The sequence below is a fragment of the Lentinula edodes genome (genome assembly GCF_021015755.1).
Source record: "Lentinula edodes strain Le(Bin) 0899 ss11 chromosome Unknown C8R40scaffold_72, whole genome shotgun sequence".
In the NCBI taxonomy this organism is placed as follows: Eukaryota; Fungi; Basidiomycota; class Agaricomycetes; order Agaricales; family Omphalotaceae; genus Lentinula; species Lentinula edodes.
The window spans coordinates 93154-118657 of NW_025764378.1; the positions used below are offsets into that span (position 1 = coordinate 93154).

Sequence of the window (25504 nt, forward strand, 5' to 3'; positions counted from 1 at the left end):
GTGGGAGACTGAGAAACTTTAAGCCTTTGAACTTCGGCCCGAAATCGTTTCCACCGCGACTATGAATCATGTACGTCAATCCGGGAGCTTCACTTCTTTCTTTAACATGTATGGTATCCCACTGTAGAGGCCCAACAAGCCTGTCTTTTGGCATATCAATAGTAATAACAATTATCCTCCAATCTTTATACACTTTGTGCTGACTCCATCTGAAATTTCGGGAAATAGCCTTATACTATGAGGACATAAACTCGGTGGCAGTGAAGAATCATTTTCTTGCGTTACAGCGCTGCAGTTTTCAGTCTAGTTCTATTGGAAGAGCTCTTCTCTGCGCGCGGCTTCAGTCAAAGGGGGGGAAACGAAATAAAACGTCGAAATTATCAATGGGTAGGTAGTGTAACCAGCGCGGTCCCATCGAGGAACAGCTAGATTCCGCGTCCGCACTCGACCAGTTTTCAATTATTTTTTTATCTGAGGCGTTCAGGCTATGTATACGCCGTACCAACCTAGTGACTGGGTGGCCCAATATCACTAAGAATTCCAGATACATACATACCTCGAGGTGACTTACAAGCGTTCTCACTGAAGTCGAAATTAGCAATGATTTCGAGAGCGGTATTGATTTTTTCTCTTTTACATAATGACCACTCCATCCTGCTGGACACGCCTTATAATTTGATAGGTTGCCCCTGGGTTGCCCGAAGGGAGCGAGATGATGGAGCGTTTCTTCCTTCAAATTCAGATATGACCTAAGATGAGCTAATAAGAAGTTTTAAATGAGTCACCGCGAGGAATTAGTATAGGAAAAAATGAGATGAACCAGCACAAACGCAAGTGTGATTGTCTGATTCTTGGGACAGTTGAGGAAAGAAAACAATGTATTAGTGCAGGATGAGGATTATGCAGATGAACACAGCAGAATGAGGATCATAAAATTATGTGCAGTAGGGGACGACCAAAGCAGAATTAGTGGGATATACAAGAAGCAGCGAGGTGTGAAGAAATGACAACCATGTGAAAAGGTGAATCGAAAGAGAGTCGAGATGAAAACAAAGCAAAAAGGCGTCGGTGACAGCTCGACTAAGCCGAAATTCGGGGCATGAAGAAATTATCTGGAGGAAGGACTACTATTTGCTGAACCTGACCCGGTTTTGTTCGAGTCGATAACGCCGGTAAGCTGTTGGCTTCGCTTTTGAGCAAGTTCAAGCTGTCGCTGTAAAGATCTAAAAAGAGAAGAGAACGACATGAGTAACGAAAATCAGATGTGCGTAAAACAAAAGACTCTGACTTCAGCTGATTCTCCAGCTCATTAACTCTTTCTTTACTTTTTTGTCTCTCTCGCTTGACACGTTCTTCCGCAGACTTTAGCCTCGCCTCATATTCTTTCACTCTTGCCTCCCATTTTGAATCTGCGGCTGCAGTTTTCTGCGACATCGAAGCAACCTTCTCCTCAGTTGCAAGCAGCTGATTCTGGGCGTTGTTTAGTCGTCGTTCAGCGGTAGCTGCTCGAGCCGAAAGTGAGCGAATCTCCATCGAGTCCGTTTGACCAGGACGTTTGGTACTGGATAATTGTGCAGATAATTCGGCGTTGGTAGTCTAGTAGCAGGAGGTGAGTCAGGGGATGAAGCTCCGAAATTAACATATGTACCTTGAGAGCCTCGACTTCACCTTCTTTCGCGTTATATTTACGTCTCCAGGTTGTCTTGGTCTCTGCGAATGCCTTCACGCCAGCCTCGAATTTGTCAATTTGCTTCCAACGATTATCCAATTGTTTCCTCATGTCGGCCATTTTTTCGGTGAAACGGCCTTCGATATCCTTGCATCTCTTGTCAAAATCCATTTGGATTTGGCTGAGAGCCTTTAAGCGTGTGATGAGATTATCGTGGAAGACGCCGAAGTTTGTAAACGGCTTTGTTTCCGCCTGACCACTCTTCTTCTACAAATTGTGAAACAGTAAGAATATAGCCAATATTACCGAGCAAATGTACTCACAGGCGTTTTGTCAACACCGAGGATCTTGTCCATATACTGATAAATTGTGAGCAAAAGTGTGTTTCGTTCGGTCAACTGATCTCTATATTGGCTTTCAGCAGACAATAGCGACCGCTGATCCTTCGACAATCGCATTTCCAGCTCTGACACACGGGTCTTGAAGGACGCAATGTCTGATTCCGCTGTTTTGAGACTTGCCTGAGCGTTGTCAAGCTTTTCAGAAATATTCAGGCGAGCCTGTGTTTGTGCTGCGAGCTGGCTAGCGAGGTCCCTATTCTCCGCGTGTAGCTTGTCAAAGGCCCCATCACGGTCCCGCCCCTTGTGGTCCTTGTCGTTCAAATCAGCGCGTGCACGGGATAGCTCGGCTTCTAAACGCTCCAAATCTCTCTTCAACCGATCAACCTCGAGCTGAAGGGAAAACTGGGCAGTAGAATGCGTTTCCCCTGCCCGTTTCGACTCGGTCTCAAGCGTCTGCAAAGCAGTCTGTACCGCCTGCAGATCGGCTTCGCGTTGAGTGAGGAGGGATTGCGTTCTGGCTAGATCATCTAGAGTGCTCTGAAGAGCAGACTCCTTTGCTTCCAACGCTCTACGCTCGGCACGTATTTTGGCGTCGTGTTCCTTGTCGGCAGCGTCAAGATCGGACTCCGCACGTTCCCGAGCTTCGCGCTCGCGCTCTAATTCGTCGACCAAAGTTTCAACATGAGTGGCAAGCTCCTCCTGACGTGAGTGATGGGCATGTATATCCTGCCTACAGGTTTCGTACATCTCAGTCATTTCATCGAGTTCAGCTTTTAGCTTAGTCAATTTCTGCAAAGTGCACATGTTAACGACTCCGTCCATAGTTAGGCTTACTAGTCTTACCTCCTTGAGAGCCGCAGCCAATGTTTCTAACCTCTCCCGTTCAGCGTCATCCTCTTCCTTCATCTTATCATGGTCTTCTTTGAACTTGTCATTTTCGTCCTCCAATATGTACACCTGTTCACTGAGCTTCTCAATGGCCTCGTTCAATGACTCGATCTGAGCATCCTTATCATCGGCCTCCTGTTCCAGATGAGCGAGTGTAGCCTCAAATTTGCCATGAAGGTCATTCATAGTGGCCTCTAGCTCAGTTACTGTGATCCTGAGCTCTTTACACTCTGTATCTCTTTCTGCAAGGACCTATATCGAGTGTCAAACCCATGCCCATACTACCTGAAACAAAAAAAGCGTACGTCACGAAGCTCTTCGACTTGTTGTTTGTGTTCAGCTACTTCCCCGCGCCATTCCTCCTCCACCTCCCCTACGATCTGTTGATGTTGAGATGTCATATCTTCCAGCATCTGGTCCTTTCTCTCGATATCGTCCTCCTTCTGCTGTAGCTCGATCAATGCTGCAGCTAACCGGTCCTTCAATGCATTTAAATCGTCCTCAACAGCCTCTCGCTCCTCCCGTTCCTCTAGCATCTGAGCCCGGCTTTCACTTCGCTCTATTGACTCAACCTCTCGTCTTTGTTGGAGATTCTCGATATTGAGTCTGAGAGCTTCGATCTCATCTAACAAATCCACTTTGTCGTCCTCCTTCTGATCCAGAAGCTGCGCTTGTTCAGTAATCGTTTGTTTCAGTTGATCGAGGTCAGATTCGAGTTCGTCTATCCGATGAGCATCCCCAGCACTTGATGTGTTTCCTTTTCGTTCTACCAGATCCTGTAGCCGTTCAATCTCCATGACGTTGTCTTCCAACAACCCTCTGACATTTTCCAACTCTTCTTCGAGCTCAGTATTTCTTCCTTCTACCTCTCGCAGTGCTGCATCTCCCCCATCGATTGATGCTCGTCTTCGCCTGAGTTCTCGAATTTCTCTATCACGTTCCTCTAGTTTCGCTTCCAGTTCCCTCTCCCGCGCCCCTCGATTTCCGGTACTACGCTGTAAGCGTTCCAATTCGCGTTCCAATTCAAGTAATAGTTTCTTGAGCCTCTTAATCTCACGGCCACGATTGTGGGTTTCAATCTTGAGAGTGATGTTCTGTTTGAGGGCTGCATCCATTTGTTCCGGTGCAAGTTCAGCGAGACGTTCCTCCAAGAAGTGTACTCGAAGCTTGATATCGAAGTTTTCTTTCTTCAAGCTATCGATATGCTGCAGACAATAATGAGAATGGCCTGAATATTAGGATTTTGTGAGGAAGTACCTTCTCCTGATCACGGAGCGTCAGTGGTACACCCTTTTGACTTCCGCTGATGCTCGGACGACTACGATGCCGTGACGCCGGGGGACGTGCGGAGGAGGGAGTGTCAAGTCCTGCATCGCCCCATCTACTCTTCTCCGCAGATGGAGTCTCTAAGTTCCCTTCCACTTCATTTTCTGCAGTGAGCTTGCGCGACAAGGAAGATTCTCCCTTCCGTCGGAAGGAGAGTGTAGCTGGAGGAGGTGTAGTTACGGCTGCCGAAGATTGTGCGGTTGTTTGTGATGTGGCAGAGGGGACGCGGAGACCAGGTCGCGGAGGTGTAGAGAAGTCTGAAGGCAATGAACCAAGAGTAAGTTCAAAATTGCTCAAGGATTGCATGGAAGAATCAGTGAAGGCATTGAGTAGAGCATCGGACATGCTGGTGCTGAGGAACAAGATTAGGATGAACCAAAGTTTATTTGGATTTCACCCACGAGGATTATTCAGGATGGTTGAAGGGTCGATTAACGTTCAATGAACAATCCTGCTGTTGAAGTTTAGTACTCCCATTGATAACGTGTAGAACACATACAAGCGTGGCCCTACAGTCGTTGCTTCATGTGGGAGTGAAGTTAATAGGAGCAAATGTAGCATGAATTTGCCACGTGATCGAAACGCTGCTGCTGCTTCGCGAAGTTGCGGTTGGTGGCGATTCAAACTAGGTACACGAATTCGCCGTTCACGCTGGAAATACGCTGAACAGGCTCAAGATTATACTGCAGGTAACCGTACATTCACTCTCGACACCTTCTTGGGTCAAAAAATAGATGAAGAACCCTTTCTCGAAGGATCAACCATGCACATAATCATTCGATTGCATACCACATTACATACATAGTTCTCGTATAAAAGGCATATGTGAGACCACTGCGCCCACTCAAGCAATCAAGGTAGATGCAGTTGCCGAATCGTATTTGAACGTCGGAGGAATCTGCTGCTTAGTTTTGTAGTAACGAGCGAGACTACAAGAGAGAAAAAACAATTATAAGTTGGTTAAAGCAGGAATGCACACAAATACTAACCGATGAATTCTAGACTCAATCAAAATAAGACGGAACTTGGAGTCCTTGTCCTTTCGGTTGGTCTCCAAGTGCTTGCGGACGGCAACCGCCTTTTTGATGAGGTGCCAAAGGTCCTCAGGGATGGATGGGCCAAGTCCTATCCCGTTAACAAAAAGGTATATCCCAATTCAAAGGGAGCATGCAAAAGAGCAGCGAAAGAATTCGGAAATCAAACAAAGCAACGCATGAGTTCTTCAAAGCCACCAAATAGAAGCAAAGAAAACCTCTCATCATTGTGGAGAGGGGGAGACGCACCATTGCTTTTGAGGATACGTAGGATCTTGTTTCCGGTAACAAATCGCACTTGGGGGATACCATGCGAGTCACGGAGGGTAACACCGATCTGAGATGGGGTAAGACCCTTTCGGGCGAGTTTGATAATGTGGTCAATAACATCCTCTGGGGTAGTCTTCAACCAGGTAGGGGGTGCGCGGCGGTAAGGAAGAGCAGAAGACGCTGCAATAGAAACTCAGAAAAGATCAAAGATGCGATATCGATAAATTACTCACAGATACCCTTTCCGGGAGCGTGCATACGACCCATGGCTGCTTAAGGTTTTGGTGGTGACGACGAATTTAGAAAGAGTCTTGAGGAGCGCTAGACGCGGTTTGGGGAGACGAGAGTGGGCAGGTGCCGAAACTCCACTTTTCAACTGTATAGTTCTTCCCACAGGCTAGTCACGTGCCACCTATGATCATCGACGTTCGTCGGACCGTAGCACTACAGTCAGCTGTACTACATTTGGAACCTTGATGATCTTCCCTTGTCCAATACTAGAATGGGTTGCTCAGTACCCGTGCTCAAGCGCTCACTGCCCGCTTTCTTCCTGTGATTGGCATTGTCTGAACCCTTTCTTATTTTCAAACGAAGCTACCTGTCGATTTTGACTTACTACCGCAATCCAATCCTCAGTTCATCTCATCTTAGCATGACCCTCAAACTAACGGATGACATCAAGAAAGAAATCGGCCAGGTCCGAGATCGCTTTCAGCCTTGCCTCTACTCTTCATTCCCTTCCTCATGCTCGTTATAGCATTTCATCTTCGGATTTCATGGGCCCACACCCTTCTCTGGTAAAGGAAAGGACATCCTGACCCTCACAGGTCCAGGATACTGGGCAGGAAACGTTATTTACATGAAAAGAAATGTAGTGGAGACGGTGTCAGAACCTCCCGTTGATTCAAAACACGGACGAGCTGAAGAGATTGCATCGCATATTGCAGGTCTACAGCAGCATGCTCGTGCTTCTGGTCAAAGTATCGGACTAGGAATCGGTACAGACCAAGAGGGAGGTAAATAAACGATCTACTTCAGTTTCCGGGATCTGGTGGACTCGCATTCTTCCCTTCTACTCACGCGATTATCCTCTGCCAGGTTTAGTCTCTGCTTTCAGCACGAACGGTGTCGCGACACTTTTGTGAGTATATCACACACATTGTATTGTTCGCACTTCATCATTCCGACCGCATCGCATTCATCAGCCCTGGTGCAATGGCCATGGCCTCAATTCCAGATATCGATGACCTGACTTCAGGTGATATTGTACGAAAGAGCTCCTTGGAATTCACGGAGGCCATCTACGCTGCTCAAGGTGCTGAACTGAACATGCTCGGCGTCAACTGGGCATTTGCACCTGTCGGTGACGTGAATAGTGAACGAGAGAACCCTGTCATCGGCGTACGCAGTTTTGGTGATGGTATGCATTCCCCTGTCCTTGTGTCCCCTTCTCCTCAAGTGACCTTCATAGACCCTGAACGCGTAGCGCAACACGTTCTTTCTTCATGCAAGGGCCTGACAAGTGCAGGAGTCGCACCCAGCGTCAAGCACTTCCCTGGCCACGGAGATACTCGCGTTGATTCTCACCTTGGACTACCCCGGATATACAAAGAGTGGGCTCACAATTCTGACGGGTCAGGATTAGAGGATATCGAGCTAGTTCCCTTCAGGCGGTTGACGGAAAAGAGGAAAGCCGGCACCAACACTGCACTAGGCTTCGACGATAACGCACGCGACATGATCACTGTTATGACAGGACATATGTCTCTGCCACTTGTCACAGGAAAGGCTGACGAACCAGCTTCTTTGAGCGCTGTTGTTACGAATGGGATCCTGCGCGAGAGAACTAGTGGGCTAGGCTTTGACGGTGTTGTGGTGACTGATTGTCTCGAGATGGATGCCATATCCAGAACCAAGGAGGATTTAAGAAAGGAAAAGAGAGGCGAAATCGTCCCTGGAGGAATTGGTGCAAATGAAGGATCCGGATCTGTTGATAAGGCTGATAAAAGAGTTGAATGGGAAGGTGGACCCGGAATTGAAGAGGGCGCTGTGCTGGCTCTGGAGGCTGGAGCAGACGTAGTAATGATCTGCCATACATTTGAAAAGCAGAGAGCAGCTGTCGAGCGCGTCTGGGCGGCTGTTGAGAGTGGTAGAATTTCTTTGGACGTTTTGAGAGAAAGTACAAAAAGGATCGCGAAATGGAAAAAGGCCTTGGGTCTGGAATGGGACCTGTACGCCGAGCGGGTAGGCTGGAATCTGAATGCCTGGGATCAACTTAAGGGCAAGAATGCTGCTTTGAGTTTGGCTGCGTACAAACGAACAGCTGTCTGCTTATTGCTGTTTTCACAAAAGTTGGCGCCTCGGTCACACGCTTTACTTTTTGGCTTCAAAATGATATCGAACGAAAACATTGATATCTCACTCGTTCCTCGACCGATTACTGTAAAATTTAGTGCGTTGACAAGCTGTAGTATGCGCTCAGAGCGCCCCATGGTTATTTCTTCCAAAATATATAATTTTACAAATCTCAGCTATCAAATGGTGCCAAATGAAAACAAAGATATCTTGCTCAATTTTCCACCAATGACTGTAATTTTTAGTGCCTTGACAAGCTGTAAGGCATCCTTAGAACGCCCCATAGTTGTAGTATGTGGTAGAGCGAAATCAATTTGAAGCTGTTTGTTACTGCTTGTCCTATCCTTTGCGCTGCCTTCTTGACGTTACACCCCATCTCACTGCAGTATGACTCGCGGAAAGCCTCTATCTAAAGACCTTCGCCACACAATCATCAACCTTCGTCGCAATTGTGTGTCTCTTGATGAGATTGTTACAAAATCAGCATGCAAACGTCGGACACTGCAACGCATCCTGTCTCAACACCGGAAACGCATCCAAGGCACTCTACTTCTTACCACTGACCTTCGAGGGAGAAAACGGAAGATTAGCATCGAGGATATGAAGGTATGTTGTTCTTTTGCTTGTGTATAGAAGCAATACTAATGGAAGGACCAGCTTATTCACGGGTTACTTGCACACACACCGGACATGTACCTTGATGAATTGAAGCAACAGTTAGAGGAGCGACGAGGTACACAGGTTAGCATTACAACAATATGGAGGACACTTAGGCAAACTGGATACAAGCTCAAGAAGGTACGATATCTTGTCCTCGATTGACATTCTCGTCATTTATCCGTATATCACAGATTACTCGTGTTGCAATTGAACAAGATGAATTCAAACGAGCACAGTTCAAATTAACATATTCACACTTATATCAGGCTGCGCAACTTGTCTTTGTGGATGAAAGCTCATTTGATAGACGGACACCATACAGATGAGTACGTGCTGGTGTTGCCTGACTTTCGGATGGAGAGACTCTGGAAAAAGACATTAGCAGTCTAGCGGCAGCGGTATCATCAATCTCAGCACCTAAATTGCTGTGACATGCATCGTAAGCTGGTCTGCCTCTGTGGTAAGGTTTTGGAGTGGGGCGAGGTGGTCGAAGGGGAGCATCGGGAGTGAGTGATTCATCACTGCTCAGTTGATCCTCTTCTATTTCCTGAGTTGATTTTTTGTTCTTGCGGCTTCCAGACTGCCTTCTTTTAGCATTCTTCTTATTGCCCATTGAGACAATGAAAAGAGAAACAGCAAGGAATGAGTCGCCTGATAGTTCAGGGTCATTTTCCGGCCATATGTGACATTCCTCAACTTCTACTGACTGGGTCACACCATTCAAGATAGGACTATGGGGCGCTCTGAGGATACCTTACAGCTTGTCAACGCACTAAAAATTACAGTCATTGGTGGAGGATTGAGCAAGATATCTGTGTTTTCATTTGACACCATTTGATAGCTGAGATTTGTAAAATTATATATTTTGGAAGAAATAACCATGGGGCGCTCTGAGCGTATACTACAGCTTGTCAACGCACTAAATTTTACAGTAATCGGTCGAGGAACGAGTGAGATATCAATGTTTTCGTTCGGTATCATTTTGAAGCCAAAAAGCAAAGCGTGTGACCGAGGCGCCAACTTTTGTGAAAACAGCAATAAAGGAAGGGGAAATGTTAGATGGTCGAGGAAAGGTCGTTGTTTTTACCCCAGCAATGGAAAGTTATAATCTTGCGGTGGACGATGCAGAGGGTGTACTGAGAACAAAAGGAGGTGCAGTCCGAAACACTGCTGGGGCTTCCTTCCTTTCCTTCGTTGAGGCCATCAGACAACAAGTTCCCAATACACGCCATGTTGTCTTCAACCAACAGGACACGGAATCGGTATATGTCGTAGAGTCTGACGAACAAGTCATATTCACACTCAGGAATGCTGATCGCGGGACATGGCAATTACGAGGGCTTGAGCGAACGCTATGTTCGACTCAAACGAAAGTTGTCGTTGTTTCTAGCGGCACCCCATACGATCTCATTGGATTCGAGAGTAAGCATAGCATTGATTATGCTCACCTGGCCTGTAGCGAATATACAAAACCCGCTTTGGAGGCAGTGAAGAATATTATTTTCGGTGAGGAGAAGGCGGTAGGAAAGCTCCCGGTGCGGGTGACTACGTAAAATCGACCGAGAATACTTACTTACATCTATCTATGTTTACTGTATCGCTCGTTTGGATGCATAAAAATAAGAGGATTATCCATGCATTCTTTTGTTGCTTTCCATTGCTTAAGCTTGGAGACCAAACCTATGTACTACTATGTATGTATGTAGGACGGGGGTTGGCCCATAGAGAGACGGTTTCCGGTCTGCCTCCGGTCCGAACTGGCAGAAAAGCCTCCGAAGAATCGCCGTTATCAAGATCAACGACGTCATATGACACGCTAAGGAATTATGGTCGGACGGATGAAGGAGCTTGAAGTTTCAACATTCTTCTTCTTTCTCAACATCCACCATGCCTGCTAGTAAATCCATAAAACTCAACACCGGCGCTGAAATGCCGACCCTTGGCCTCGGTGAGCACTCTGGTTCACGTCGTGAATGAATGAGTGGAGAGTACTAATACGTATACCACTCTGGTAGGTACTTGGCGCTCTCAACCTGGAGCTGTCGAGCACGCCGTGGAGTACGCACTCAAGAATGGCTATCGAAACATTGACACTGCTACTGCCTACGGAAACGAGTCCGAAGTAGGCCAAGGAATCAAAAAGTCTGGCGTTCCTCGCGAAGAAATCTTCTTGACCACCAAGTTGAACAATCCTGATATGGGTCGCCCGAAAGAGGCACTCGAGTATTCTTTGAAGCAGCTTGACACGCCTTACCTCGATCTCTGTCAGTAACTTCTTTTCTTTTCCTCGTAGATAGCGCATATACTGACGCGATTGAGTAGGGCTCATGCATTGGCCTGCACCCATGACTAAGGAAGGTGGAGCGGACAAGTCTATTGACTGGCTCGACACCTGGCACGAGATGGAGAAGCTCTACAAGGCTCATCCAGAGAAGATCAAAGCCATCGGTGTCAGCAACTTTTCTGTCGAATACCTGAAGCGTCTGTTGTCCAACAGCGAAGTTGTGCCTGCCGCTAATCAAATCGAGTTGCACCCTTCCTGCCCTCAACAGGAAGTCATCGACCTTTGTGTCAGCAAAGGCATCGCCGTCACTGGCTATTCACCGCTCGGATCAGAGGGCGCGCCGTTGTTGAAGAATCCGACTGTGGTGAAGATCGCTGAGAAATACGGTGTAAAGCCTGGAACCATTCTCATCTCATTGCAAGCTAATAGGCCGAAAGTTAATGGTTCGTGACATTCTGTGCGATTTCTGTGAAATGCGTCGATATATGCTAATTTATGTGCAGTTCTCCCTAAATCCGTTACCAATGAACGTATCCTTGGTATGTGTCTATCAACTCATCTTTTAAAATCCCACCATCTTACGCACTGTACATAGCCAACGCAACGATCATCGACCTAGAACCTGCCGATGTTGTTGAACTCAACCAAATCGCGAAGACGGAGCCATTCCGTGCCTGTCACCCGAGCTGGGCTGGTTGGGGCAACCTGGGCTTCACTGAGAGCGTCTAGAAATAGAACTTAAGAATTTAGATATATAGAGCCAGAAGAGATGGTGTTTCTATATTGTTATGCATAATCGAAGTATTCGCCAGCAATGTACATATCTCAATTCGGGCAACGGTGGACTATTCTATGAGAACTAACATGATATCGTGAAAGTGTTCCATGTGTACAAATTATATTCGATATTAAGATACAAATTCTATTCTACTCTTGTATTTCCGGAAACCTTCTCTCTATGAGGGTATCGGGGTCTCGTCTCCTAGTAGGCTTGGTCTACAGGCTAATCGAGTTCATCTAATCACGAACTTCGTCCCTTGCTAGTCGAACCATCAGTGCTCTTAGTCCCAAGTCTTCCTCGATCTAATCATGGAAATCATAAGGATAGAGGAAAAAATGGCAAATGTGTCTTCATACCTGAGCCTTCAGTATACTTTCTTCCCGCCCCGCGGAAGACTTAAACATTTCATCAATTTCCTCCAAAGAGACGTTGGCTGTTTCTGGCACGTTATACGTTACCCATATGTAAGCAAGAAATGAAGCTACTGCAAACATCATGAACGTTCCACTGTAGGGGATGAGTTGGGAGAACTCAGAAATGGTTTCCACAAGACTTACGCTGCTGACCATTCTAATGTGACAGGGGTGATCAAACCGATGAGGACTGTAAAATCAGGTCAAGGCGTTCAAACATATTTCAAATCAAACAATTATTAAGGAGAGCGATTTACAGTTGTTCACCCACACAGATGCAGTTGATAATGCGACGCCCTTGCTGCGCATGGACAAAGGGAAAACTTCACTGGGTAGCACCCACGCGACAGGGCCGAACGACATCCCGTACGCTGCAGTGAAAGTGTAGACAAACCTAGAAGAAAATTGAGAAATTTTACGTTTATTACAGCGTCATGGGGTATATCCATACCCAACGCCTATCCAAGCGGCAGTGGAATGTGCAGTCCAATCCGATGCGAAAAGGATGATCTGAGTAAATGAACGGCTCAGTGCGTATCTTGAGGTGCTCATTTTTGAGAAGAATTTTACCAAGATTGAAATACTGAAATGGGAACAGGTCATGGCAATACTTCCTCCACGAAGTAAGGGCCGACGACCTATTAGGGTAATATGGAAGGGTATGAGCAAAGAGAAGGACCAGAAGACAACCACACACCCCATTTGTCAATGTATGCAATCACAGGTAACACAGCCAAGAATTGCACGATGCCTATTCCTCCTGATACTAACAGCGTTACATTTCCGCCTGACAGTCCAATATTCCTGACCAGTATAGGGCCATAGTATAGGAGAGCATTGATTCCGCTCCATTCTATCGGAGGACAAGATGGGAATCAGGATGGGTTCGAGGAGTGAACGATGCTCAAACATACGTTGAAAAAATGCTATAAGAATGCCTACCATGGTCCGATCGCGATAGTTCTTGCCGAAAAGCCTCTTCCAAGCAATCCATTCTGCTGATAGTGCTGACTTGGAGTTTTCAGCAGTGCCGAATCTACGGTGGATCATGGCAGCTTCTACACGCATTTCAAGAAATTCAATCTGCGCAGAAATGTTAGGGAACAACTTGTCTTCATAGCAAACATTTCATGAAATACTTGGATGAGCGGATCCTCCTGTGCTTCGGCGAGACTTCTAAGTCGCAATTGTGCCAGGCTGGCGATGGCTTCGTCATATCTTCCTTGTAGAACGAGCAAACGTGGTGAAGCCGGCAAGAAGGTACAGCCTAGGATAAGTATAAGGGCTGGAATAATTTGTACGCCCAGAGGAATACGCCATGATGCAGAGCCTGGGACTACGAAAAATAATGTTCTTTGATGAAGAAACGTTGTGAAAAGGGTTGCATATGTACTCACTGTCCCGGGTGAAATATCCCAGCCAGAATCCTAGCACAACACCTAGCACGATAGCAAATTGCTCCAAAGCCATTAGAGATCCTCGAACTTCAGGTGGACTGATTTCTGCCATGTATAGAGGTGACAATGTACTGAGCGCACCAACTCCCACTCCACCTATTGCACGACCAAGGAAGAGATGTAGAAGGGACCGAGCTCCGCATTGAAGTGTGGATCCGATACAAAAGATGACTAGAACGGTTCTATGAGATATGAAGCTATACACGCGAATGGAAGAAGGCATCACTGCATGAGATAAACATCGAAAAACGTCTAGAGTAGTTGTCCGCGAATATTCCGGCACATAGTGCACCAACAAGGGCGCCAAGTTCTAGTACAGCAGCTAGTGACGAGCAGGGTAAATCGATGGAAGGATATAACACCAGCATGGAGGTAAGCGTACTCATGAAACCTTCTTCTAAGGGTGATATCGGCCAACGAGTCATGAAATCCTTCATCACAAGCACATTTGCAATCTGAAGTAGAGATGGTGAGTTTAGAAAACGGTGAATACATATTTCTTACGACGCCCTGATCATATCCAAAGCTTAATCCTCCGATGCTAGCAAATACGGCACAGAGTAAAGCGTAGCGATTAAGAGCTAGGCCAGCTAGTCCTTTCGGCCCGTAAGTATAACTGTAGGAATGTCCATTAGGGTGAACAGTAATTTGGCCACCGTGAGTCGAACTATGAACAACTGGTTCTCCGTTCAGTAGCTGCCTAGTTTCCGAGTTTGCTGCGTCGTTGGGCAATCGAGAATAAGTTCCAGATCCTGCCTAGCGAAGAGCAGTAAGTAAAAAGGCTATATTATAAACGAAAGATGCTAGCCATCTGAGCAGAAGTCTGAGCTACTCGGTATGGCCTGGTATGGCAAAGCAGGTCGAAGCGCTGACATAAAGCGGAGCTAAATTGGTCCGAAGCACCGGATATTAGGCCGTGCCACTGTCTGCTGCGCATTGTTTTTCCTAACTAGCCTAAAGCTGCATTAATATCATGGGGAATTATGTACCCAGACTATGTAGTATGCCCCATGAAAACATCACTATCTACTCAACTCTCTGAATCCACGTTCAAAAACTCAACCGCTCGCGCTAAATCTTCGTCGGCATCTTCCTCCCACCAAGACCAATTTTGCGTGATACTGGTACGTAGCAAAGAAATTTGCTCCGGACTCAACTCTTGTCCCATGGTCGTGATATTCTCAAATCCAGGCGCATTCAACTCATAGTAGAAGCCTTGTTCGCGCGCATTTCTCTGAATCTTAGTCCCAAACGGATGACGAACATGGTTGTAAGCCTGGAGAATGCGCTCCCACTTTTCTGGGCCCGCTGTAGAGAATAGTCGGCCCAACACATATCCATCCTAGGCGGAAGTTTGAGTAACGAATTCTGTTAGTTTTTTTCAAGTCTTCATTCACCTCCATTGCTTGACCTAGTATGCAGTTTGTGAATTGCGAATGAAATCTAGATATTTTCATAGCATCGCTCACCTGCACCTGCACCTAGATGGGGCGTCATGTTGTGACAGGAATCTCCTACCAAGGCGATTCTGCGGGATACATATGTTTTCATAGGGCGTAGATCTCGAATTACCCAGCGAGATGGTTTCTCAATACTCTTGATATTCAGTTAAGACTTGGGTAGTTCATTTCAGGAGTCAAGCTCAATCGCCACTTACGCCTAATAGCTGTCCCACTTCAACCTCCCATCCAGAGAATTCGTGAAGTGCTTCCTCTGTGGTTGCGCTCCTTATTGTTGGACCATCAACCAGTTTACCTTCATCCACTGGGTTGGAAAAGAAGGCCACGACATTGATAATCCGACCTCCGCTAATGGGATAAACCACTATGTGCTGTATCGAGAATCAAATCATGGCTAAATAAACCATGTGTACACTGGCACGTTCATCTAGTATGCTCACCTTGTTTTTTCCACAGTACTATCATGGAAAGGTGAGGCCAAAGTCGATCTGCATACCAAGTCAGACTGCTCACTTGTATCGGACCATCTAGAGCTTTGTGAGTTGGGTACGACTTCGCGAAATCGTCTTTGGGGATCAGCCCTCGGAATACCTGTGAACCTGTATAGAATATCCCGTTGTTCTGGAACAATTCTCGTGTCACTGATTTGATACCATCCGCGCCGATGAGAATATCGCAAGTCTCTTCCAAACCATTTTCGAAATACATCTTCACACAGTCTTCGCTTTCCTCGCAGCGAGACAAGCGGTGAGATAAATGTATGCGACAATGTTCGGGAACGTGCTTGAGGAGCGTTTTCTGAATTTCTTGACGATGAAAGCACAACGCGCCGCCTATGAGGGGATAGGTAAGTCAAATCTAGTTCTGATTCTCCAGATGATGCAACTGAGACGAGCCTTTTGCGTAAATCTTATGGAAGGTAAATCCATCTTTTCGGTCGCTCATGCGGAATTCAAACGCCAGCTCTAAAGAGAGCATTGGCAATGATGAAGGTCATTCGAAAGAGCTACCTACTTGGTTCATCACTATATCCCTCTGGAAGTATCGTCAACAGATCCTCCTCTAATCCCATAGATTTGAGAAACATCCATGTTCGAGGCCACACCGTTATACCAGCGCCAATCTCAGTGATTTGCGCGGCTTGCTCGTACAGAGTAAGTTCAATGTTGGGACAATCCCTGAGTGCCACTGCACAGGTTAAACCTCCAATTCCTCCTCCACTGAAATTGTCGAAATTCAGTAATGGGAAGCATCACGCGTCAAAGTTCTCACCGGGACGGAGAAACACATACTTACATTATCGCAATCCGGAGCTTCTTCGTGTTGGACATGATGAAGGGGTCTGTGATCAATGTTCGACTCCAGTCACGGTCTTTATAGCTTCTCCGTCTGTGATATCAGGTGTGTTCATTATTATGGTAAGTTTATCCCGTTCTTACAACCCCGAATCGAAGTTTCCCTCGGATTACTAGTATACCATTAGTCTAGATGCTAACAAGTTAGCATTGATGTCCAACCGAGCGACAAGAGGACCCTTGATTATACCCTATGAATCCAGACATCATGGTATCGCTTTGGCCTTGGGACTCGTCACTCTATAAGTAACAATAAACTTGATAGGTAAATTATCTATCTACTACAGAAGGTACTACAGTGCACGAGGAAAAGGAAGTTATTGTAGTAGCTCATACCACCGAGCAATGGGGACTTATGCACACATGGGCCTCAGGCTTGGACCAACCTCAGCTCAGCATAGCTCAGGGGAAAGTCTCTTTTTCAGGCCAGGTTCAAGATCTCCAACAGTTCTGGGGGCCTGACTTGATCCACAACCCACATCCTCGGAGGAATGAAGGTGGGCAACAAACTAGGGATGTCCCGAAAAGCTGCGGTACCTCCCCGCTCTTTAGTACTTAGTCTTACTCACAAGTTGCCACGGTAAATGAATAGTTAAGAAAAAAGTTTGCCTCCACATAAAATACAGATATGATGATTGATCATATTATGAAAGACTATAAGTAACGTGCATATCATGATATTGAAGATGTGACGATCACGTTTCTTTCTGCTTCTTTGGACATGGACGATGAACTTCTACGGTACAACCAGAGGAAATACGACGATTTTCTCGCAAAAATCCGAATCAATGATGTCCCGCTTTCATCCAAGGAGCTTTCTGAATTAGAAACAGATATATTGGCCACACGCGACGATCTTCAGCGTTGCGAAAAGGACGATATTCGAGCTGTTCTGCCCATGATTTTGGAATGTCAAGAATCGCTCCTTTCCCCCATCCGAAAACTTCCATCAGAGATATTAGGAGCCATCTTTCGCCTCATCGCAGGGGTTATAACAGAGTCGCCTCTGCATTCGGATGTCGATGTGTCCAACTTTGGGATTTCTTTATCTTTTCGAAATCAAAAGTTTGTCGGGCGTGTTTTTCCTTTAACTTGGGTTTGCTCCTGGTGGAGAAGTCAAGCTCTAACACAACCTGAGCTATGGTCCTCTATAGATCTCGGGAATTCCCATGGGAACAACGATGCGACTCGGAGGGAGGAAGGGCTCACGACAGTTGAAAGGTTGAAATATATCCTTCGACGTTCAGGCACTTCTTGTCCTATGGACTTTCGACTGGACATATCGACGGTGACGAACCTCCATGATACGCTGCCATTTGTAGCCATTTCCTCTACTATTCCCCTTGATCACATTCAATACAGCGTCATGGAGGTTTTGACGGATTGGACAAATAGATGGAGGTCTTTCACATTTCACACTGACTCCCCGGAAAATTTTGAGACCTTCTATGGAATATTGGCTACTAAGCTAGTATCCACCCAATTTCCCTTTCTTGTAAAATTAAATCTCGGCTCCGGATTTAATTTGAGTAACGAACTGCCAGCAGTCAGATCGGTCAGGACCAAGTTCTCTTCTTCATGTCCCCGCCTTCGTTCCCTGGTAATCTCTTCTCTCGCGTCCACCGATCTGATAGATCTAAAAAATCTGACCGTCCTGGAACTCCACAATTACAGTGGCTCCTCGTTTGCATATTTGCTATATCACTGCCCACTACTCGAATCTTTGGCGGTGGGGTTTTTCTATAGTGGGCAATATTCAAGCTCGAATTCGTTCTCTCCCATTTCCCCTTTGCGACATACTCACCTTATAAACTTGAAAATCAAGGGTATAGGCGAAGATTTCGCATCTGGTGCTTGGGATCTTATTCATCTACCTAATCTGACCCATGTGGCGGTCAGCTTCTGGCTTCGAATGAGCGACAACGCCTTGAACGAACTGGGAGAAATGTTGATTCGTTCCAATTGTGCCTTGCGCAAAGTTCAGCTTTTATGGGACTCCTTTTACATTTCCGAATATAGCTATCTCGAGAAATTTCTCTATGAGATCCCCTTTAATCCAGAGTGTGAATACTATATAAATGAAGGACGGTATCCCAGAACGCATTGAATGCTAGGTTGAATAGGAGAGGTCGCACAGAATAGTAATTTCGATACATGTTGTCATTTATGTTTTTGCCACATACCTAGCTACAGCAATGTACTACTATCAATCCCTTTGGCGTCATTCACTTGGTTTTATTAGAGATACTTATTTATTTTGGAGACATATAGCTGTGGTTGATGAAAAAGACATCCCGTACCCCTCCCTCGTAACCCCCCCTCGCCCTCAGAAAATCAAAATTGGATTCAGTATCTTATATCATGCATTATGCTCAAGGTCGGCCTTTTCGTTTGAAGACACGTCTGATGCGGCTTTACCGGGAGCATGGGCGTGATTGTGGTGTACCTCCATATATTCACGTTGAGAGGAGGGAATCACTGGGGAAGCCACATTCAGTATCCTAGTAAGAATGAGAAGCTCTACTCTTACCCCTTGCGTAGTCAGTAAGGAATAATTCATGTATGAATACTCCGAGCATTGTCGCGGGAATACTAGTTAAAGCAGCGATTGCGGCGTAACGACCTCCAGCAGCTATAGCACAACGTTAAAGGGGATGCAAAAAGATCTTGAGGGACAACTAACCTTTTGTTCCCCAGATGGTCATAGCTGCGAGCCTTCCTCCGAGATCGCGAGCAGGATTGGCCGCCACTGACTTTGACATGAGTACGTTCAACACGGATTTATTCAAATGTGCGGATCCTTACACGCTGGTGTTGCAAACCCCCAGATTGCCGCCGCACTAAGGAACATTATTATCTGTGAATTAAGAACGCAGAAAGCAAACATGTAGCTCACTAAGCGAGCGCAATCACAAAAGGCGCTAGTTGGGGAGGGATCAACACGTTGGTCGGGTCGATGCTTCCCCAAATCACAAGTGCTAGAAAGATATCCTAGGGTGGGGGACATGATTTAGAATACTGTCAATAATGGGGGATATAAGACGCACGGTAACGAACTCGTTCAGGAATACCCCACCCAGATTCAGCCCTGGAATAACATAGAGGCCGAAGGCGCCCGCTGGACCTTGAGGAGTGAATAAAGTAGCGTCGAGGGTGCCCGCAGCAGCTAGTACAAGCTCGCTCTCTTTGATAAGATCGTGCCATTGGACATATATGAGCAGGCAGGCGATGTATCCACCAAGGATTTGGGCAATTATGTATCTGAATGACCTCTGATTAGACGAAGGTTCAAGATGTCCGACTAAAGAGGAATGTACCTGACAGCTTTGAAGGGGGGGAAACCTTTGAATAATACCAGGGTCAAAGTGACTGCAGGATTGAAATGACCTCCAGATGTAGCACCGCAAATGCTGATAGCAAAGATTATTCCGCATGCGTACGCCAGGCCAATTTGGAGCACAGCTAGTGGACGGTCAGACAACGGCGAATGAAAAAAACAAACGACTCACAGCTAAGCCCATCGATACTCAATATGGGGCCGACGATGAAGGGAACTTGTGATCCAACACCTTGTAGACCTATTTGAGCACCTGCATACTATACACGGGAAATATCACATACCAGCGTATACGTAGAAAAACACCCCCAACTAACGTAGAACAACATAGAACATGCATTTCGGTACAAATATTCAGAGTACAGCGAGGCACAGACTCACGAATTCAGCAAAACATTCAACGAGCCAGTGTACCGTTGTGTGCCTATGCCTTTCCCAAACGGTGAAAAACTTTGAGCGGGCTTGAACATCACGAAGGTGGACAACGTTGGTGGACATGGCAAGGCGGAGAGATTACATGAAGGTATGAATCTGACATTTATATATGAAAGAACACCTTGGCCTAATGTGGGTATTGAAATCTCATAGTATTAACTTGATCAGATGAGGGGATCATGAGAGATCATGAGCGCGGTTGTGCCTGTCCTTACCTGTCTCGATAGAGTAAGTCCCAATAGGTGAGCGATACACGGATCCACGAGTCCGCGAATATTTGTCTTTCGAGTCTCAGCAGACGCTACCTCACGCTACCTACTTTGATCAGGCGGTCGCATCCGCAGATCGTAACAATAGCTGCTAGCTTATGCCTATTTACCTCCGGATCAGCGACAGCTCGAACAAACATGAATTAATCCATTCCATACCTATCTATCTAGATAAGATAGGTTTCATCGCAGGAAAAACCCAGAAAAAACTGATCACTCCGGGACAGGAAGCAAGTGTGCATCTACGCCTCAGACCGGACCAACTCCAGCCTTGTCAGTTGTCAGCGTGGACGAGGTTGGTACTTGATGCTGTCCAAAAAGCGATGAATGTCATGTCTGTTTTTTCTGAATCAGTGCATCAACGCTAGTTCAACCAGCTTCTTCAACAGTCTTCGACACTCAGTTGTGAGTTTCCAACATCGGCAAACCTGGACACATTTTGTGTGTTCTGAATTCATCTTTGGAATGACAATCAAGGAACCATCTGAATGGATCATGAGCAGCCATCATCTTTTTAAATATTCGGAATGCAACTGACAATGCATCGCGAAAAGTCTTGGGCCGATGGAGATTGTAAGAGCCCGTCCAGCAATGTTATACCACAGAATATATGGATTTTATCCGTTTTTACCCTGTCGAAAGATTATCTATAGAACGCTATAGATTACGGATTGTGCTACATGTTATTGGCGGGTTGATTGATTGTGCAAGATATATGAAGACTGCAGAGGACATCGAACATGGACCTGATAACAAGAGCAATATAGTTTCAATGTCGAAAACAGATAAATAATACACGAACGATCACAAAGCTTCTTCCGAAGTCAGCTTTGCCTTGGCTTTTGCCTCCTCCTTTGCCTTGATTTTCCCCAATGTCTCTTGTTGCTTTAACGCAGCTTTGATTTGGCGTTGTCGTTTCCTACGTCCACCCCCTCGTTTAGATCCATTGACAACAACAGGCTCGGACAGTTTCTTTTTGCGAGCTGCAGCTTCTTCCGCACGTTGCTTTTCGCGCTTCTTGTCTCTCTTACGAAGAGAGGCCATACATGATTTAAGAAGAGCGCCATACACTTGATGAAACTTGAGTAAGTCTGTGGAGTCAACCTATAGGGCCAGACTGTGAAACGGCGTCCAACACAGCAAACGATTGCGTACCTTTGTTGAAAATTTGACTTTATCGCCATTTGAGACTCGAAGGAGACATGGGTAGACATGCGGGTCCTCAGCGCCATCTTCCACTTTCATGGTGGTATCCTCCTTGTCATAACAAACTGGTACATTAATTCAGTAGAGTAAAGCTGTTTCGATCTACTAGAAACTCGTACGTCGTTTATGCGTTATCCATATCGAGCCTTGATCTTTGGAGGATTCAAACAGTGTAACCAGCTGTTTGAGAAACTGTACAGAATCATTACAGGAATCTGAAGCGAAAATGGCAAACGTACAGTATCGTGGTCGACCAGCTGCATTGACTAGCACCAGGTCTTAGTGAAGGTTTGCCGATGTTGAGCGCCTAAGCTGACAAATCTTTAATCGCGTCGCGATCGTGTGACTGACAGAAACTCTATTAACCAACAACTATCATGGCTTTCGCCCCCAGAGGATTCCACTTTGACCTAAAGACTGTGCTCTCAGATCCCAACCCACACATAGATCTTGATATTCCTGTATACGAAGAAACTTTGCAAAATTTTCTGAAGGCCGTGAACAATTACAAAAACAGATCCATTACAGCTATCACGGACAAACGGACGAAAGATGCAGCGGAAAAGAAGAAGTTACATGATAGAGCTCAAAAAATTGAGGCTGAGATTAGCAAATGCAAAGTTCAAGAAATTGAGTTGATGGCCAGTGAGTGTTTTGCTTGGTCTACGGCAAGTCCAACCCAACATGTTACTTCGTATAGCTTTAGAGAGAGAGCAGGCGGAAAGGAAAGATGCAGAGGTAGCGGTGACCGCATTCAAACGACAAATCACATCCCTTCATGAACGCAGCGCAACTATGCAAACTCAGATTGACGAATATCGCGCGTTGATTGTCAGCCTCAAAACAGGTTTCTGATTCAAGGTCTTTCAGAGAGTTTCCGGTTTTAATCATGGGTCTTTTGTAGACAAGGACAAAGAACGATCGACGTTGAACACGCATGCATCGCGGGTTGCCCCAGAATTACATTCTTACGAGACTCTCTTAGCTTGTTCAATTGAAGGGATGGAGAAAGAACAATTGCTGATCAGTTTTGGAGGTGTAGACATATCAGATCCAGACCGGGAATTCAGTTTCATTTTGGATGTTTCCTGTCATGATTATAAAGGTTTGTACATCCGTTGGTTTCATGACATGAGTTCACGAATTACTCTCTTTGCAGTTGTGAAGACTTCGCCCCCTCTACCATCCCTTCCGTTACTGGTAGACAAACTGAACGTTACACAAGATATTTTCACTTTCATAGTACAAATACGCCAAGAATTTCACAGAATGGCTAATGGTGATGAAGCCGTGGGCGTATAATTTTTTGGCAAGTTTCCATCTATATAACATTGTCATTTCACTAAATTTCTATCCAAGTGAACGATTTGTAACACTAGTTGTACTATTACATGCACTAGCTGCTCAGCAATCTTTCCAATTTGGATATTCATTCTCCCATGCGAATGCCGCCTTGTAAATCCTACTCTCCTGGAAATGTTTGCTTACGATCTGTAAGCCAACTGGAAGGTTGATACTTGAGTCATCGAGTGATGGCAGCATACCGATGGGCCTAAAAGTAGAGCGGTCAGATTGCGGAAGCTGCGCTTGATCAAAAACACTCGCATTGATAGCGCTGGATGGCCAGTGACATCGAACGAGCAAGTGTTCATTGTTTGGCCAAGTCCCTTGGAAACCTTTGCCAATACAGTTGCATCCGGCACAGCGTGAGAGGTAGCGAGATATGGCGTCGTAGGCATAACGAGCACATCAAAGTGGTTCAGCGCTTCATCGTATTTTTCTCGCAGAAGTCGAATCAGGTTGGTGGCTTTTCCGTAAAGCTCTGGCTGTAGAAGTTCTTCAGCCCCATTGAAATAGGAGCGAATAAAGGACGGACACAATACTCTTGCATATAAACGCCGTTCAAAACCATGTTTTTTGCTGTAAATGGCAACTTGTCCCATCCTTCTGGAGTGCGCAAAGCACTCATCTTAGTCGTCAGTTGATTCTGGTAGAACCCTTGGCGTCCGATTACACCTCCCATAAGACCAGGAACACACCCCATGCGCACGATCATGAGCCATAAATCCATAGAAAGGGCGTGCATCTAGCCAATTTACTTTAGATTTGGAGATCAAAATTGGAAATATTTGGTGTGATTACTTACCGGTATAGACACATCTTCGACACTCGCTCCTATTTCCTTCCACTTGTCTGCGGCATCCCTGACCTTCCTAGATACTCGAGCGTCATTCATGGCACCTTGCTCGCATGGTATGTCAGAAAAGCCCTCTGTTAGTAAACCTATTTTGAAGCCTTCTAGAGGATTTGCGGTTCCTTTCACTTCGTCTAGGATTGCAGGATAGTCGGGTATTTCTGAAGGGGGAGGAGTAGCGATACATCGGTCATCGATGTTATCCTTGCCTGCGAGCGCTTTGAGGAGAAGTGCGTTATCGAAACATGTCCGTGTCATTGGTCCGGTATGATCCATCGTGGTTTCTGGAGATAGAAGGTGTATCAGAGGTCTGAGATGTCAACATACTATAAGTAAAGTTATGAATACCAAGGGATGCAATTCCCGTGTATGGTATGAGCCCTTGTGTGGGTTTTAGACCGTATATGCCGCACCAGCTTGCGGGAAGCCTAATGCTGCCACCCTGATCGCCACCAATGGCCCTAGTTCATGATCATCGAAACAAATTCAGAGGGACTCAGTGATACGTCATTCAGCGGGGACTCACATATCAACAGCACACGATGCAACCAAAGCACCGCAACCGCTGGAGCTCCCGCCAGCGGAATATCCTCTAGCATAAAGATTATGGACTGGACCCGTGGCAGCAGTGAACGAGGTTCCCGCCATGGAAAGATTTTCGCACACGGCTTTCCCTAGAATGGTACCTCCTGATTCTAAGGTTCGCGTCACCACAGTGGCGTCTGCGGTGGGTACCTGTACGACGTTCGGGGAGTTAGCACACTTAAACGATGAAGTATATTATTGAAGGAAATCGTACAAAGCCAGTCATTGCGTCTGTGCCAAGCAGACAGTTCACTCCGGCGACGGATATGTTATCTTTCATGACAACTGTCTTGCCTGATAGTATGCCTCCATTAGGTCGAGTATCTTTGGCTGTGAATTTCCATGCCCAAGCGCCAAGTTTGTTATCTTCGGATTTCAAGAAGTGAATGTCCTTTCGAGGAAAACGTTCGAGGTCTGTCGGGGGCTCATAATCTGTCGGTGATATATATATGTCTTACATGTAATGGCAATGTTTCACAGACGCACCAGGCAACTTGGCGACAGATTCTGTCACGTCGTGGAATGCCTTCAGAAGCACCAGATAGTCAGTTCTCTCGTTCGGCCTTAAATTTTGTCCCAGTTTTGTCAATATAGTGTCAAGGTGCTGCTCAGTGACGGGGTTCCCCCTAGAAGGCCAAATTTGTCTGCTTTCACGAGGTCCAGACATGACATACTTACGGGGAAACGGTTAGGCTTGGTAGAGACATTGACTGCGTGGGTGAAGAGACTGATGTGGTGCTTGCGACCCCTTCTGAGACCTGCTTGCTCTTTTATAAGACCAGATATTGACCACACGGTTTCTGCAGATAAGACTACATAGAATGCTGAAGACCCTGTGAGGCAAACATGAAGTGTGAGAAGGACCATGGAAGATATCATCCCTTCTGGTGACCTATACAAAACATACGAAGGGAACTTGTGATCCAAGGTTGTAGTGAAAAGAGACGGTCAGATCTGTTCGGAATTTCTTTTCTTTCGTAAGTATGAGGAAGATATGTACATCACACCTTAGGGAAGGGTGCAGCTGTCTAATCATAGATGTACAGATAGTTTGCTTCTTTGCACAGTGTATCGGACTTGCCTATTGAAGGAAAGACACAAGTTCTCTTTGCTGAGATCTATCTGCAGAGGATGAGAGTAAGTATACATCTGAAATGTAGAAAATACTATGCGGTGGATTCTGCG

At 46.0% G+C, this 25504-nt stretch overlaps 12 protein-coding genes across 12 annotated transcripts; 5 read left to right on the plus strand and 7 right to left on the minus strand.

The window, feature by feature from the left end:
* Positions 1-1108: 1108 nt before the first annotated feature.
* On the minus strand, positions 1109-4569 carry C8R40DRAFT_1177953 (uncharacterized protein; the record flags this gene model as incomplete). Its single annotated transcript, XM_046232770.1, has 7 exons — positions 1109-1223; positions 1289-1596; positions 1649-1936; positions 1993-2799; positions 2854-3150; positions 3204-4103; positions 4156-4569. 7 exons carry the CDS (start codon positions 4567-4569, stop codon positions 1109-1111), a joined length of 3129 nt encoding a protein of 1042 aa, XP_046079410.1.
* Positions 4570-4948: 379 nt separating this feature from the next.
* On the minus strand, positions 4949-5952 carry C8R40DRAFT_1135428 (ribosomal S13/S15 N-terminal domain-containing protein). The gene is made up of 4 exons (XM_046229347.1): positions 5762-5952; positions 5508-5708; positions 5214-5349; positions 4949-5153 (listed from the first exon to the last, which is right to left on the minus strand). Exons 1-4 carry the CDS (start codon positions 5793-5795, stop codon positions 5069-5071), a joined length of 456 nt encoding a protein of 151 aa, XP_046079411.1. The 5' UTR covers positions 5796-5952; the 3' UTR covers positions 4949-5068.
* A 27-nt stretch (positions 5953-5979) lies between these two features.
* Positions 5980-8201, plus strand: C8R40DRAFT_1260817 (glycoside hydrolase superfamily; the record flags this gene model as incomplete). The annotated part of the gene is made up of 6 exons (XM_046233815.1): positions 5980-6225; positions 6286-6544; positions 6627-6669; positions 6734-6948; positions 7000-7478; positions 7572-8201. The coding sequence occupies exons 1-6, from the start codon at positions 6181-6183 to the stop codon at positions 8199-8201; spliced, it is 1671 nt and encodes a 556-aa protein (XP_046079412.1). The 5' UTR covers positions 5980-6180.
* A 1299-nt stretch (positions 8202-9500) lies between these two features.
* On the plus strand, positions 9501-10171 carry C8R40DRAFT_1135448 (uncharacterized protein). Its single transcript, XM_046229348.1, has one exon. The coding sequence runs from the start codon at positions 9596-9598 to the stop codon at positions 10094-10096; it is 501 nt and encodes a 166-aa protein (XP_046079413.1). The 5' UTR covers positions 9501-9595; the 3' UTR covers positions 10097-10171.
* A 117-nt stretch (positions 10172-10288) lies between these two features.
* On the plus strand, positions 10289-11686 carry C8R40DRAFT_1260821 (NADP-dependent oxidoreductase domain-containing protein). The gene is made up of 5 exons (XM_046233816.1): positions 10289-10491; positions 10559-10807; positions 10866-11270; positions 11331-11366; positions 11423-11686. Exons 1-5 carry the CDS (start codon positions 10431-10433, stop codon positions 11554-11556), a joined length of 885 nt encoding a protein of 294 aa, XP_046079414.1. The 5' UTR covers positions 10289-10430; the 3' UTR covers positions 11557-11686.
* A 24-nt stretch (positions 11687-11710) lies between these two features.
* Positions 11711-14369, minus strand: C8R40DRAFT_1260822 (general substrate transporter). Its single transcript, XM_046233817.1, has 14 exons — positions 14287-14369; positions 13983-14234; positions 13861-13933; positions 13705-13800; positions 13419-13649; positions 13161-13357; positions 12936-13104; positions 12719-12874; positions 12592-12659; positions 12473-12531; positions 12279-12415; positions 12166-12211; positions 11965-12115; positions 11711-11910 (listed from the first exon to the last, which is right to left on the minus strand). Exons 1-14 carry the CDS (start codon positions 14287-14289, stop codon positions 11845-11847), a joined length of 1704 nt encoding a protein of 567 aa, XP_046079415.1. The 5' UTR covers positions 14290-14369; the 3' UTR covers positions 11711-11844.
* Position 14370: 1 nt separating this feature from the next.
* Positions 14371-16332, minus strand: C8R40DRAFT_1135456 (uncharacterized protein). The gene is made up of 9 exons (XM_046229349.1): positions 16235-16332; positions 15953-16158; positions 15835-15903; positions 15452-15771; positions 15379-15396; positions 15136-15309; positions 14948-15074; positions 14876-14889; positions 14371-14820 (listed from the first exon to the last, which is right to left on the minus strand). The coding sequence occupies exons 1-9, from the start codon at positions 16267-16269 to the stop codon at positions 14509-14511; spliced, it is 1275 nt and encodes a 424-aa protein (XP_046079416.1). The 5' UTR covers positions 16270-16332; the 3' UTR covers positions 14371-14508.
* Positions 16333-16953: 621 nt separating this feature from the next.
* Positions 16954-18598, plus strand: C8R40DRAFT_1135463 (uncharacterized protein). The gene is made up of 2 exons (XM_046229350.1): positions 16954-18033; positions 18098-18598. The coding sequence occupies exons 1-2, from the start codon at positions 17015-17017 to the stop codon at positions 18102-18104; spliced, it is 1026 nt and encodes a 341-aa protein (XP_046079417.1). The 5' UTR covers positions 16954-17014; the 3' UTR covers positions 18105-18598.
* On the minus strand, positions 18599-20302 carry C8R40DRAFT_1135465 (putative aquaporin 2). Its single transcript, XM_046229351.1, has 10 exons — positions 20012-20302; positions 19915-19942; positions 19803-19862; positions 19611-19755; positions 19341-19554; positions 19190-19284; positions 19099-19133; positions 18977-19042; positions 18824-18925; positions 18599-18771 (listed from the first exon to the last, which is right to left on the minus strand). The coding sequence occupies exons 1-10, from the start codon at positions 20126-20128 to the stop codon at positions 18653-18655; spliced, it is 981 nt and encodes a 326-aa protein (XP_046079418.1). The 5' UTR covers positions 20129-20302; the 3' UTR covers positions 18599-18652.
* Positions 20303-21132: 830 nt separating this feature from the next.
* C8R40DRAFT_846480 (signal recognition particle, SRP9/SRP14 subunit) lies at positions 21133-21845 on the minus strand. Its single transcript, XM_046236432.1, has 4 exons — positions 21780-21845; positions 21660-21732; positions 21490-21605; positions 21133-21438 (listed from the first exon to the last, which is right to left on the minus strand). Exons 1-4 carry the CDS (start codon positions 21801-21803, stop codon positions 21139-21141), a joined length of 513 nt encoding a protein of 170 aa, XP_046079419.1. The 5' UTR covers positions 21804-21845; the 3' UTR covers positions 21133-21138.
* Positions 21846-21905: 60 nt separating this feature from the next.
* On the plus strand, positions 21906-22849 carry C8R40DRAFT_1135470 (chromosome segregation protein Spc25-domain-containing protein). The gene is made up of 4 exons (XM_046229352.1): positions 21906-22185; positions 22241-22387; positions 22445-22645; positions 22700-22849. Exons 1-4 carry the CDS (start codon positions 21918-21920, stop codon positions 22840-22842), a joined length of 759 nt encoding a protein of 252 aa, XP_046079420.1. The 5' UTR covers positions 21906-21917; the 3' UTR covers positions 22843-22849.
* Positions 22850-22880: 31 nt separating this feature from the next.
* On the minus strand, positions 22881-25201 carry C8R40DRAFT_846659 (amidase). The gene is made up of 9 exons (XM_046236433.1): positions 24998-25201; positions 24806-24945; positions 24534-24751; positions 24261-24469; positions 24083-24195; positions 23687-24018; positions 23417-23626; positions 23146-23366; positions 22881-23092 (listed from the first exon to the last, which is right to left on the minus strand). The coding sequence occupies exons 1-9, from the start codon at positions 25024-25026 to the stop codon at positions 22945-22947; spliced, it is 1620 nt and encodes a 539-aa protein (XP_046079421.1). The 5' UTR covers positions 25027-25201; the 3' UTR covers positions 22881-22944.
* Positions 25202-25504: the final 303 nt, after the last annotated feature.

Bases quoted from the DNA above. Each gene is read 5' to 3' on its own strand.
- C8R40DRAFT_1135428 (XM_046229347.1), bottom strand. From the start codon at position 5,795: ATGGGTCGTATGCACGCTCCCGGAAAGGGTATCT. The intron at 5,709-5,761 runs GTGAGTAATTTA...TTTCTATTGCAG, and splicing joins CGCTCCCGGAAAGGGTATCT to CGTCTTCTGCTCTTCCTTAC. The intron at 5,154-5,213 runs GTTAGTATTTGT...TCTCTCTTGTAG, and splicing joins ATTGAGTCTAGAATTCATCG to TCTCGCTCGTTACTACAAAA.
- C8R40DRAFT_1135448 (XM_046229348.1), top strand. From the start codon at position 9,596: ATGTTAGATGGTCGAGGAAAGGTCGTTGTTTTTACCCCAGCAATGGAA.
- C8R40DRAFT_1260821 (XM_046233816.1), top strand. From the start codon at position 10,431: ATGCCTGCTAGTAAATCCATAAAACTCAACACCGGCGCTGAAATGCCG. The intron at 11,271-11,330 runs GTTCGTGACATT...ATTTATGTGCAG, and splicing joins TAATAGGCCGAAAGTTAATG to TTCTCCCTAAATCCGTTACC. The intron at 11,367-11,422 runs GTATGTGTCTAT...CACTGTACATAG, and splicing joins TACCAATGAACGTATCCTTG to CCAACGCAACGATCATCGAC.
- C8R40DRAFT_1260822 (XM_046233817.1), bottom strand. The intron at 12,660-12,718 runs GTGTGTGGTTGT...TTACCCTAATAG, and splicing joins TGCATACATTGACAAATGGG to GTCGTCGGCCCTTACTTCGT. The intron at 11,911-11,964 runs GTATGAAGACAC...TTCCATGATTAG, and splicing joins AAAGTATACTGAAGGCTCAG to ATCGAGGAAGACTTGGGACT.
- C8R40DRAFT_1135456 (XM_046229349.1), bottom strand. From the start codon at position 16,269: ATGTCCAACACGAAGAAGCTCCGGATTGCGATAAT. The intron at 15,904-15,952 runs GTAGGTAGCTCT...TGCTCTCTTTAG, and splicing joins GGGATATAGTGATGAACCAA to AGCTGGCGTTTGAATTCCGC. The intron at 15,772-15,834 runs GCTCGTCTCAGT...ATCCCCTCATAG, and splicing joins CCATAAGATTTACGCAAAAG to GCGGCGCGTTGTGCTTTCAT.
- C8R40DRAFT_1135463 (XM_046229350.1), top strand. From the start codon at position 17,015: ATGGACGATGAACTTCTACGGTACAACCAGAGGAAATACGACGATTTT.
- C8R40DRAFT_1135465 (XM_046229351.1), bottom strand. From the start codon at position 20,128: ATGTCCACCAACGTTGTCCACCTTCGTGATGTTCAAGCCCGCTCAAAG. The intron at 19,555-19,610 runs GTACATTCCTCT...GAGGTCATTCAG, and splicing joins CCCCCCTTCAAAGCTGTCAG to ATACATAATTGCCCAAATCC. The intron at 19,134-19,189 runs GTGAGCTACATG...AATGTTCCTTAG, and splicing joins TTTGTGATTGCGCTCGCTTA to TGCGGCGGCAATCTGGGGGT.
- C8R40DRAFT_846480 (XM_046236432.1), bottom strand. From the start codon at position 21,803: ATGCAGCTGGTCGACCACGATACT. The intron at 21,606-21,659 runs GTACGAGTTTCT...TTAATGTACCAG, and splicing joins ATGGATAACGCATAAACGAC to TTTGTTATGACAAGGAGGAT. The intron at 21,439-21,489 runs GTACGCAATCGT...CTGGCCCTATAG, and splicing joins AAGTCAAATTTTCAACAAAG to GTTGACTCCACAGACTTACT.
- C8R40DRAFT_1135470 (XM_046229352.1), top strand. From the start codon at position 21,918: ATGGCTTTCGCCCCCAGAGGATTCCACTTTGACCTAAAGACTGTGCTC. The intron at 22,186-22,240 runs GTGAGTGTTTTG...TACTTCGTATAG, and splicing joins AGAAATTGAGTTGATGGCCA to CTTTAGAGAGAGAGCAGGCG. The intron at 22,646-22,699 runs GTTTGTACATCC...CTCTCTTTGCAG, and splicing joins TTCCTGTCATGATTATAAAG to TTGTGAAGACTTCGCCCCCT.
- C8R40DRAFT_846659 (XM_046236433.1), bottom strand. From the start codon at position 25,026: ATGTCTCTACCAAGCCTAACCGTTTCCCC. The intron at 24,196-24,260 runs GTGAGTCCCCGC...ATCATGAACTAG, and splicing joins GCATCGTGTGCTGTTGATAT to GGCCATTGGTGGCGATCAGG. The intron at 23,367-23,416 runs GTCCGTCCTTTA...GAACTTCTACAG, and splicing joins TTTATATGCAAGAGTATTGT to CCAGAGCTTTACGGAAAAGC.